The following is a 12,392-nucleotide window of genomic DNA, read 5'->3' on the forward strand; positions in this document are numbered from 1 at the left end:
CAAGCTGAGCACCCAAATCACTAGGCTATGCAGGGGTATGAGTGCTGTGCTCAGTCTTTCCTGTTGAAGCTGTTCCACTTTGGCCCAATGATTATTTATATATTTATAGCTTGATGTTTAAAGCACTCACCTAGGAGGTAGATGTGGATTCAAATCTTATCTAGGGCTGATTTGGAGGAAGGACATGAAGTAGACTTGTGTGACCCAAAATAGTCTTCTACAACTTCATGACAAATTCTAAAAATAAAAATCAGAAATGAACTGAATATTTTTTTCTGATTTGTTTGCTTGCTGAACCAAAAAACTGTATTGTTCACTACAGGCCTGCTAAATATATTAAACTAACTCTATACAATCTGATATGCCACTGCTTCATACCTTGTATAGCCTTTTGCACTTGTACAAGTGGAAGTAAAATGCAAACATTTTGATTTGGCAGTATTTTACACCCACTTCGCAGGCCCATAATATGATTTTCCTACTGCAAATCAGAATAACTAATAATGTAGATTTTGATATCACAGTATTTGTAAATATCTCATTCCCAATTGAAATATAGCCATTGTAGAAGAGTGCACTAGCCACTTTAAGAGCAGGCAACACTAGCCCTCTTTTTTACTGGTACTTGGCTATTTATTTTAAAAAGAAAAAACCTGGACAATGTAATTCTCCAAGAAAGTCCAGACCTCAGGTAAACAAGAGGCAGCATGTGACTTCTAGGCTATGTAAAGGCAAGCCTGTGGCTCAGTAGAAGAAAAGACTTCCACAAGTGAAGCTTAGAGATACACAGAGGAAAAGTGTGTACTCCAGGAAAGGGGTTGTGGCAGAAGGCCTATGAGGAGGTAGGAAATTGAATGACCACAAGAAGGAAAAAATAAACAGGGCAAGAATGAGCACCTTTGAATATCTAGGCCCCAGGTAATGTACTCAGATGCATGTGCCTAGGGCCTCATGGCATTATCATGGCTAACTCTATCTGTCCTTTACACCCTTATGCCACATGTAGTGAATGGGGATACTTGTCAGTGCATTTTGAATGTGTGCTAGGCACACATGAGTGGTGATATCCTAACTGCCCAGTGAGCTAGCTCCAAAGGGCAGGGGAAGAAGCTGGGGAAACAAGACTGTCTTATACACCTGAGTCCATCTCAAACAATTTTCTTACACTTTAGCATCATCTACAAATATTGCAGCTGTGACACGCACAAGGCTAATCTCATTAGATGGAATGATGAGGCAAAATAAGCTTGTTAAACATTTTCCCTTTGAAAAGCACCTTTCCACGGATTTCCCTGAGCCACTGGGTTGGATACACTCTGCATCCCTGGTCCTTGATAGCTGAAGCAATGTCCAACTCGCATAATGGTGAGTCTGTCTTCCTTTTTCAGTTAAGGCTGACTAGTAGTCAGCAAGGTCAGCGAGAGTGGACAAGAGAATTGGGTTTGGGAGAAACTGACATAGGCTGACCTTATGCAGACTAAATCCATCCCCTTAATTCTCAGGCATAAAGGCTCCCTGGAGACCAGCAGTTTGATCCTCAGAGGGGAGTTTCACTGTTCGGGACAACTGCACCTGTATTCTCCCGCTACAGTCCAACAAGGGCATCCATTCTCAGGTTTCTGGCTCCCCAGCTGTCACCACTCTTGGGCAGAGATCTATATCTCTCCTCCTCTTGACTAGGGTATTTCCAGGCTGCAGATTGTGAATTCCTCAGCAAGTCAGATTGCCTAAGCAACCTTGCTTTGCCTTCCTTTCTTAGAGGCTATGAACAGTTGTAATTGCCACAGTTAAGTTATTATCCAGCTCTGTCTAAGCAAGCACATTTATTCTTAAGGTGAAAGCATTACAAAAAATGATAAAAGAGCCTACCCATGCTAATAAGCTTACCAGAGATCACCTCGCCTCCAACAAGGGATCTGTAAGTGATCATTAAGCGGTTTTACTGTTAAAAGATCATAACAGCTTTGGCTCAGAACAGAGAATCATCAAATTTGTATATATCTAGTGATGTTCCACAGGGAGCTGTTCTTGGTCCTATGCTGTTTAAATCATTATTAATAACCTAGAGGAAAACATAAAATCATCACTGATAAAGTTTGCAGATGACACAAAAATTGGGGGAGTTGTAAATAAGGACTGGTCAATGATACAGAGCAATCTGGATTGGTTGCTAAGCTAGGCACAAGCAAACAATATGATTTTTTAAATATCGCTAAATATAAATGTGCCATCTATGTGATTGCTGCTGGAATACCATGTCCACGATTCAAGGAGGATGTTGATTCATTGGAGAGGATTCAGAGAAGAGCCATGAGAATGATGGAAAGGTTCAAAAACATGCCTTATAGTGACAGACTCAACAAGCTCAATCTATTTAGATTAACAAAGAGAAGGTTAAGGGTTGACATGTGTAATGAGGGGCGTGGCCTCCCTCTGAGATTGACAGGGAGGAGCCATTCTTCCCCTCCCACCCAGTGGGCAGAGCCAGACAAGCCACACCCACCCTACCAGAAGCAAAAGGGTGAGAATGGAAGTTTAAACAATGGGCCCTGCTGCTTAGTTGTGCGAGAGCCAGAGAAGGAAGCAGACACCTCTCATCTTCTGCCGAGCCCTGCTCCCGAGATGGAGCTCTGCCGCACTGAGGACCCAAAGAGGTGCTAGGACTGCTGTTGGACCAATACCCGGAGAGCTACTGGGGCTGTTACTGAACGTATTCCCTTGGGAAACAGAGAAATCCCAGGAGACAGAGGTACACTCCAAAGGGGTAGTAGGAAGTAGCCAGGGATATCAGACAATAGTTCAGTTGGATTGCCAGAATTCAGGTCAACATGTTTTGGCAGGATCCCCGCTGACCAAGTGGCGGAACCATCAACCACTGTTAGAGCCATGGGCTGGGATCCAGCAGAGTAGGGTGGGCTCGGGTCCTCCTACCCCTGTGGCAGCCTACTCACTTTATGAAAAGAGGCCTTCGTTTGTCTGCTATCTGCCTGAGCCAGAGGGCCAGAGCTGCCCAGGATTGCTAATTCCCCATTGAGCCTTGCCTTTATAGATATGTGGTAGTGAGGGGGCCTGGCCTCCCACCAAGACTGACTGACTGGAAGGAACAGCCACAGACCCTACAACATGCTTACAATTTATAAGGACATACATGGTGAACAGATATCTAATAATAGGCTGTTTAGTCTAGCAGAGAAAGGTATAACATTATCCAATGGCTGGAAGTTGAAGATAGACAAATTCAGACTGGAAATAAGGCATAATTACTCTGACCATTAAGAAATTAAGTATTGGAACAACTCACCAAGGACTACGGTGGATTTTCCATCACTGACAATTTTTAAATCAGGGTTGGATGTTTTCCTAAAAGATATGCTCTAGGAATTATTTTGGGGAAGTTCTACTGCTTATGTTATACAAGAGATCAGACTAGATTGATCACAATGGTCTCTTCTGGCCATGGATTTATGCCCCTGTGAATATGACTCATGGGAAATAATATAGTAGGGTGCATACCATGGCAATCTCTAATGCGTTGAGATGCATCACTGATACTAGGGAAGTGGCCCACATGAGCTTGAATGAGCTAAATGCATATAAAGACCACTTAATTTGCCAATTATGGGTCCTATGAGGCTTGTAGTTTTACTCCTCTTTTTTTTTCTGGAGCTAGGAGTAGTTCTTAATGTGTCCTGGAACAGTCTGTCCTTTGCAATTTGTTTCAGTGCTGCTTTTAGTGGCTTCTGGACCACCTGCTCCTAGGGGGTGTCTTGAGAGTTCACCACCACCACTCTCCTTTGTACGTCTGCTATTTGACCCTGAAGGTGAAGATATTCCTTTTTGAATGGTTGTGTTGTGGAATATACAGAATGCAAGAAATATCTTTCCCAAACCTAGTAGGTCAATGCTGTGATGTCCCACACGTGGAAGAAGGGAACGGAAACATATTTTTTAGGATATCAAAGGCTCTTTTGGTGACCAGTTTTGATTTGTGGTCATAGATAAATCATTTTTTTTGCAGATAGAGGACAGATAATGAGAGTCAAGAGTTGGGATCCAAAAGGGTATCCTCTGTCTCTTGTGAGGGTAAGAAATCATATGAGACCAGCTTTCAGGATAATGAAGCCCATGTTTTAGCATGTGAAATGGACAGTGTAAGAATAGGGGCTGGTGGCAGAATGGAAGCTGCTGATAATGGGATAGTAGTCCAATGGCAGGTGCTGGGAAGGCAGGGAAAGACCCCATGTATCACTTTTTATCTAACAACCAGCCCTCCAAAAATTCTCCATTGAAGATACACCTGAGCTGGACCTTTGTGGAAAGAGCCGGGATAGGTGGTCACCACTTCCATGAATACCAGGGAAGCATTTTACGCAGCCATCAGATCATAGAACTAGTCTTTTTTCTGTAGAAACCTGTCAGCTGGGGGTTGTAGGGTTAATGTGAGTCCCATCCATCGTTCCAGATACTGGTGGGAAGCTAGTGATCTTACAGAAGTCTCATGGGGAAATCAACAAAGTCTGAGGATTGACTAACGCCTGTGGTTTGGGTAATGGCCCACCAAAAGGATCCTGAGGTGAGTGATGACAATGACAGACACTGATTCCTTTATCATCGTGAGGAATAACAGAGACTCAATTGAGAGATGCTTCTGGATACAGATCTGCTTGACAAGGCCAAGGAAATTCTGAGGGGGCTGATACATGTGAGGAGGAGAGGGTATGAGGGTTGCCTCCTAGCTTGCGCCTGACATACACACCTATATATCTCTTCCCTTTCTAGCAAAATGGCAGCAGGTGAATCGTGCAATACTTTGGCATTAGGTGCAGGCCCAAAGGCCTCTATGATCCATGGATCTATGATCCATTGCCATTTTCAGAATGGGCATGGAGAAACCCTCTTAGATGCTTGACAATTGTTACAGCCATATTTTCAAAAGTTAAACCTGTAAATGTGCCATTCTGTAAACACATTTTGGTGAATTTACACATAGATTTCCAATGTGAATGTACAAAGCAAGTATTTTCATATACCTACGCAGCTAGCAGGCAAAATGTGTGTGCAGTACACATGTACATTGTGTATTGTGCTCATAAGTTGGGCATGCACAAATGCATGTGCAGTAGTACGTCTTTTGAAAATGTGGCGCACAAATAAGCTGTTGGGATGGATCCAGCAAAGTGACATTAAATATATAATTCATGTTCAAACCTACATAAACACTTATTGTATATGAAAGATTAAAGAATTAATGCATTGTCGTGGCCCTAATGCTTCTTTAACAGCTATACAAAATATCTGAAGAATATTGATCTTATTAAAATATGGCACTGACATTTTGAAGTGTAATTGTAAAGATGAGGTGAGCAGAATTTGGGTATGAAGGGCACAGAAGATGGATTATAAAAAACACATCACTTGGATGCAGCATTCATATTATGATCAAAACATGAAACAATTATATTCAGCCAAACAGTCAACAATTTAATAGAAAATAATTTATATAAAACTATCATTTCCCAGAGCTAAATACCTTTTTTAATTAAGATTCCATCTGATACATTAATTGCCTCACTCACGTTAATCATTAAAATGATTACCAACAGTATGATTATAGAAACATTTAATAATTTAAATGGGAGAAGCAATACCAATGAGAGACAAGTGTGTACATGTAGGGGAAATGAAACAAAACCTCCCTCATGATCCCTGATTTTTTTAAAAAGCACTTAAGAGACTACCCCTTTCAAGAGTAGCTAGAATAAAATGTGAATCAAATGCAGTATGAGAAGGCAGACATAAGGGTGACATGAGGGAGAAGGTGAAATGATTACCTAAACTAGGAGGACCGCAGACAGTGTCCATAGTACCATTTCCCTGGAAGCCTGTGGGAAGCCACTATGTAAAATAATGCTGAGCCTAAATATGGATTTATTTATTTCCCTCTGATGTAAACAGGTTTCAGGAGCAATGGTTTATGGAGCAATGCTGCTATGGATTGTGGAAAGAACAAGTTAAACTGTAGAGGAATTAGGCCTCCCGGTGTGTGATTTTGGACTTCACAGATTTTGGGCAACCAAAACACCTACCCATTCTATGGGATGAAGATGCAAACTTCTCCCAGCAACAGAGCTATCTGGTGTGAACCGAGTTTCCTCTCAACCTCCTTGGGTTCTTGCTTGGAGCCGCCAACTTGCTCATTGTGACGTTGCATTCCGTATGTTTTATGGAAATATGCTTGAGTGTGAATATGATGTAACTGGAATATACTTTGTGCAAAAGGTCTCTTGTAAGGTATTATAACAAAGGTTCTAACCTACTGAATATATTCATCCTGTTTCTATGCATGTATTTTTTGTATCTGAAGCTAGAAATATGAAGTATAATTCTGAGGTCCTATTGTAATTATACAAACTGTGGGCCATTAATGATGGTTTAGAATCTTGATGACTCCCATTGACTAGGACAATTGGTTGTAAATGGTTTATTTACCTGCAAACCTTCCTGTGTACCTGTGGGCCAACCCAGGAAGAATGGAGACTAGGGGTCTTACAGTGACATGTGACCATGTCACATGGTACTGGAATCCATCTTAATCCTTGTACTTTTCCATTGATGAGGTGGGGGTGGGGACAAGCACAGACAAAAGATTCCTGACTTGTTTCAAAGCTATAAAAAGGGTGGAGCAGGACAAAGGGGGCTGCCAGTCATGAGAGAACCCCTGCTTACAACTGAGATGTCTGCTGGATCTAACAAAGACTGTACTAGGGGAAAGGACTGGGCCCAGACTAGGAAGAGGTCTAGCCCGTGAAAGAAGTTTATTGGAACAGCTTTGAGGGTGAGATTATCTGTAATCAGTTTCTTAATGTATTAGGCTTAGACTTGGATGTTTTGTTTTATTTTTCTTTGTGACTTACTTTGTCCTGGCTGTTATTACTTGAAACCACTTAAATCCTACTTTTTATACTTAATAAAATCACTTTTGTTTGTTAATAAACTCAGAGTGATTAGTACCTGAGGGAGCAAACAGCATCTCTATCAGTGATATAGAGGATGTACAATATACAGGGTAAATTGGTAAAAGCTTTATACAGAGTAAAACAGATTTATTTGGAGTTTGGATCCCATTGGTAGCTGGGTGTTTGGGTGCTGGAGACAGGGAACCTGCTGAGCTGTTTAAAATCTGCAGCTTTGTGGATCTGGCCCAGACCCTGGGTCTGTGCTGCAGCAGGCTAGCGTGTCTGGCTCAACAGGGCAGGGTTCTGAAGTCCCAAGCTAGCAGGGAAAACGAGCTCAGAGGTAATTTCAGCACATCAGGCGACAGTCCCAAGGGGATCTCTGTGACTAAACCCGTCACCCCCATAATATTTTGGATTTAACTTTGTTTTTGTTTTAATAAAAGACGTTTGGCATCTAGCACTGGCCAATATGGAACTTCATCTGCCATTGTGCAATCTCTTTACCTAATTTTTGTTACCCTCTCTGAAATTCCTCACTTTCTTCTCAGTTTTGACTGACCTATATAGCTTTGTGCCTCCCACTAGTTTTGCCGCCTCACTGCTAATCCCTGTTTTCCTTACCAATGAGAAATAGATTAATTGACAGCCATCCTAGTACAGAACCTTGGGACACCTCGCTGTTAACTTTAGCCATGCTAACCTTTGACCATTTATTCCTATCCTTTGTCTTAGCCACTTTCTAATTCATGACAATACTTAGCCTTTCATCCTATGACTATATAATTTCCTTAATAGACTTTTGGATGGACTTTTTGAGAGACTTCTTCTTTATCCATTACTTCATTGTTATGACTGAAGAATTCTAACAGATTAGAAGCCATGCTGGTTTCTCCCCATTATCCCATCTGGGAGTTTTAGAATTCTATTTTTCAGTTAACATAATCAATTTTCCTGTTTCTGAGGCAATGCTCTTTAGTCTAAAGTTCTAAGGATCACTCCTAAAACCTCCATATGTTTTAGTTCTGGAATTAGTATATTCCCAACATCCTCTTATTTCCTTATTCTTCTCTGATTTCTTTTGCTCACTTGTACTCTAGTATATTTTTGTCCATTTCTCAGGATTCAAGAAATTCTTGATAAGCTTGTGATAAGCTTCAAGAAATTCTTGGGATTTTAAAAAATGTCTTTAGTTATTTACTCTTCGAAACTCCTCTTTGCCCTCTTAATCTTTCACTTTTCATTTAATTTACCATAGACTGTCCTCCTTTCAAAAAGTAGAAATTAATCCTTCACACCAGAAAGACAGTACAAGGAGGGAAGGCTAAGGCTTGGAGCTACCTTGATCTACATTTATCTCTGTGAAAAACAGAACACATATCAACTTTGCTTGCTTGCCTTTTTGGCGTGATCTCATTGGTTTTGGTTTCAACTATTTTTTTCCCCCCTTAGATACCATTTTAAAATTACAAATCAGTTGAAAATGATACCTGTGATAAGTAAATTTTATTCTCAACTTCAGTTGTTTGTTGTTGTTGGTACATACTAGTATAGTCCTAATCTTTGCCTGAGCCTGGAGTTTCTTGAGTATGCACAGACTGCTATGCCTCCAGAGAGCTGCACTGAAGTCCATGGGCCTCAGCACAGGCACAGCAGTCTCTTCAGATGAAAGAAGTTGCGGACTCCAGGCCTATGTTATTATGGACATCTATTTACACTTTATACAACTTTCTCCACTAAAAATGTGTCTCCATTTCCTGTTATGACAGCATGGGTGTAAGATAACAGTTTTATGGATTAGCAAGATCCTTAATGGTCCTAGTAAAATGATTGACTTTAGGCCCCTTGGAAAACTGTGTGTGTGTGCACACACATCAGTGCCATCCATAGACAACCTAGACGGGAAAGGAGGGTGGGTTTACTATACATCCTGCATAGGGCGAAAGTGTCTTTGGAGTCAATACAACCAGAAAGGAAGCTTCTCTGTATCCATTTTCAGTAACAAATATCTGTTGGGTTTTTTTGTGGTGACTGAGCTCATGCCAGTCAGTGTCATTATTCGCTGGAGTGATATCAATAAGGAGAGCTGGAGGTTATGCAAAAATAGCAGGCTCTACTTTCTGCCATCACCTGCCTGTTCAGCAACTTATCTTGAAGTCTCTGAATTTTTGATATACTGTATCTGTCTGAAGCGTAGTGTAAAAATTCTTATCCTTGCAAGAAGATATAGATCTCAACTGGAGTATTGTGTCCAGTTCTGGGCACCGCATTTCAAGAAAGATGTGGAGAAATTGGAGAGGGTCCAGAGAAGAGCAACAAGAATGATTAAAGGTCTTGAGAACATGACCTAGGAAGGAAGGCTGAAAGAATTGGGTTTGTTTAGTTTGGAAAAGAGAAGACTGAGAGGGGACATGACACCCTTTTAGATACCTGAAAACTGCTATCATCAGGAGGAGGGAGAAAAGTTGTTCACCTTAGCCTCTAATGATAGAACAAGAAGCAATGGGCTTAAACTGCAGCAAGATAGATTTAGGTTGGACATTAGGAAAAAGTTTCTAACTGTCAGGGTGGTTAAACACGGGAATAAATTGCCTAGAGAGGTTGTGGAATCTCCATCTCTGGAGATATTTAAGAGTAGGTTAGTTAAATGTCTGTCAGGGATGATCTAGACAGTATTTGGTCCTGCCATGAGGGCAAGGGACTGGACTCGATGACCTATTGAGGTCCCTTCCAGTCCTAGAGTCTATGAATCAAAATACAATAACAGTACTCTATAGAAGGAGACCAGAATAAAGAACCGACTACCAGCCCGTATCCAAAATAAGCAGGAGCAAGGAGCTTGAGCTACACTTCAACATATTTTCCATCTTCGATTATCAAGAGTAAAATGGGTCAAAGTTAAATATTACTCAATCTAATGAAGTAAGGCAACTCTTATTTAATTAAAAAAATATGCTGACCTGGAAGCTGCTTACAACTACACTGATTTCAAAGTTGTTAAAATGTAAGCTCTACCTAGTAGAGAACTGTACTGTACTGTGCAAAACTAATCTAGATTTGGAGCTTCTGGGCATGAATACAATGCAAATAAATAATAAAGTATAACAGCTCGAATCAATATCAGCTGGAGGAAAGATGAAGTGAGGGGGGGAAGAGAGACGTTTGCAGATGAGATCAAAGGCGATGGAGCCTCCTGGGCCAGGGATCACCCTCTATTGACTCACTTGGTGGGATGGGCAGCCTGAGCTGGGACAGTCTCATGCATCTTCCAAACTCCTGCAGGCAAGTTCCGTGCCAGCCACATCCCCATCGTCGACTCAGCCGGACCTGCCCTGAGTCATGCCCCAGAGGGGGAACTGGGGCGGATGAGGAACCGCAGGTGTCCGCGTTGTGGACTATGGCAGCCGGCAGAACCCCCGCCCCGGCTGGCTGCAGGGACAGAGCGTGCAAGGCAGCGCCTGAGCTGAAACCCGCGCACTCTGCTCCCGCTACGGCGGCGGCCCGGCTTTTCCCATCCCCATAGCAACCTCCCGGGCAACAGGCGCCCGAGCTCCGCGCTCCTGCTCTAGCGCAGCGGGCCTGGGGGAGCAGGTACCTCGCGACCACGAGGCTGCAAAGAGCTCGCGGGGGGTCGCACAGCGTTGGGCGGGAGCGGGATGCAGCACCCAGGGGCGGCAGGTGGGCGGCGGAGAAGCCACACGGCGCAGCCAGAGGCGGCTCGCTGCGCTAGCAGGGCACTGAAAGCAATTGGTTTCCTTGCGCTCTGCCTTGGGGGGAGCACGTTCAGCTCCCACGCCGCGAGGCCTCTGTCCCGCGGGTGGGCACGAGCTGGCAGCATCCCCGGGAGCGCTGCCCTCGGCAATGGACAGCCCTGTGCCGCCTCCGTCTTGTTTTGTTTTAAATCGCGTTGCAACTTCCTCCTCCTACAGCAGTGGCGAGCTCTGCGAGGAGCTCCTAGCTCTCTTCCCCCGCCCATGCCCCGCTTAGGGTCGCAATCAAGCAGTGCTGAGGTGACCCTTGTCCTGTTGCAAGATCCTCTAGACTGTGGGAGGGTTGTTTTTGTTTCGCCTCCCGTTTAAAAAGACGCCAACCTTTCTGCCGAGCATGTTTCCCTTCTAGTAAGGAGGCTCCACCTCTGCGAGGGCTTGATTCGTCTAGCACTTTTAAGATAATTTATGGAGCAACCTGATGAGCTTATTGGCCAAGTTACATGGTCCTTTTAGAGTCGGATCCTACCTGGCTGGGAGGGGGGGGTGTCTCCCTCTCGCTCCTACGCGCTGGGGGGACACTGAGATTGCAGAGTAACTACTAGAGAGTGACTTGTAAGAAAACCAGAGAAGAGAGACTTAGAGCCAATGGATTCATGGAGACGTCCCTCCTTCCTGTGGCCTCTGTGCAGTCCCTGCAGCAGGGGGCGGCTTCTGCTCCTGTTATTGATCGTGCGTTTGGGGAACTGGTAAGTACAAGTGACGACGGGACCTGAAGTGGCTCTGCTTAGTAGCCTCTCTCCCTCCTTCATTGATCGCTTTGGGTTGGGGACGTTGCATAGTAGCAGCCCATTGTAATACGGAGATCACGGGCAGGTCTGTCCCACTCCCCTCCGCCCCCATCACCCAACTCCTCCTTTACGTTTGTTGTCAGATCACTTTCAGCTTGGACTTGCATCCCTTTCACCTGCCTGAGAGCACTGTGTTCTCTAGGAAGGGCGGGGAGCGGGGGAGAAGGGTGCCCTGTTGTTGTTACAAACCTTAACATAAATTATAGCTCTTTTGCAAATGACTCTCCGCAGCCACCTCTAGTGAATCTGACACTGATAAAGGAAAACTTTACTTGGTATGTTTGTCATTTGAGTAAGAAGCGTTTGTGGAGCCCCTGCTTCAGTAAGTGATCTTCAACTTACTCTTCCTTTAAAATAATGCATTTTTCTTACCATTCCATATCCGCTGTATGAGGGTTGTAGAAATCAGTACAGTTAGGAATCTATCAGAGCTTGTACATATTTGCCAGCATCTGTTTCTCAAGAGGGCCTTAATACTAGACAATAAAAATTGTTTCATGCAAGCTGCAAGTTATCAGAGTTTCATCTTAGGCAATTAGTTTTATGCATTTATTGATTTGGTTTAGTTTGTGAAAAATAAATCTTTGTCATCTGACAAGTGTCAGGTTGCTGTTCCTGTAGCTGAAAATTACTCTGATGTAAATAAATAATACAAATAATTTGGGAAATAACTTAGTCTAATCATTTATTTGCAAAAGAAATAAACCAAGATGTTTGTACAAAAAAATTGTACAACTGCTTATCATATTTTAGTTTTTCACCATACTCTGGTACTATCTGCGTGGCTTTAGGACATAGATCCCGATCCTGCACAATTGAATCAATGGAAGTTTTACCTTTGTCCCTGATGGGATCAGGATCAGGATCAGGTCCATTGTGCA

The 12,392-nt window shown here is 43.1% G+C and overlaps 1 protein-coding gene across 2 annotated transcripts in view; it reads left to right on the forward strand.

The window, feature by feature from the left end:
* Positions 1-11,267: 11,267 nt before the first annotated feature.
* GABRG1 (gamma-aminobutyric acid type A receptor subunit gamma1) overlaps positions 11,268-12,392 on the forward strand; it is a 67,955-nt gene continuing 66,830 nt past the window's right edge. For both annotated transcript variants that reach the window (XM_050947808.1, XM_050947810.1), the window contains exon 1: positions 11,268-11,409. In XM_050947808.1, the coding sequence (XP_050803765.1) occupies positions 11,309-11,409 (101 nt within the window). In that variant the 5' untranslated portion in view covers positions 11,268-11,308. The remainder of the gene's footprint in view (positions 11,410-12,392) is intronic.

The sequence above is a fragment of the Gopherus flavomarginatus genome, chromosome 3 (assembly GCF_025201925.1).
Source record: "Gopherus flavomarginatus isolate rGopFla2 chromosome 3, rGopFla2.mat.asm, whole genome shotgun sequence".
NCBI classification, from domain to species: Eukaryota; Metazoa; Chordata; order Testudines; family Testudinidae; genus Gopherus; species Gopherus flavomarginatus.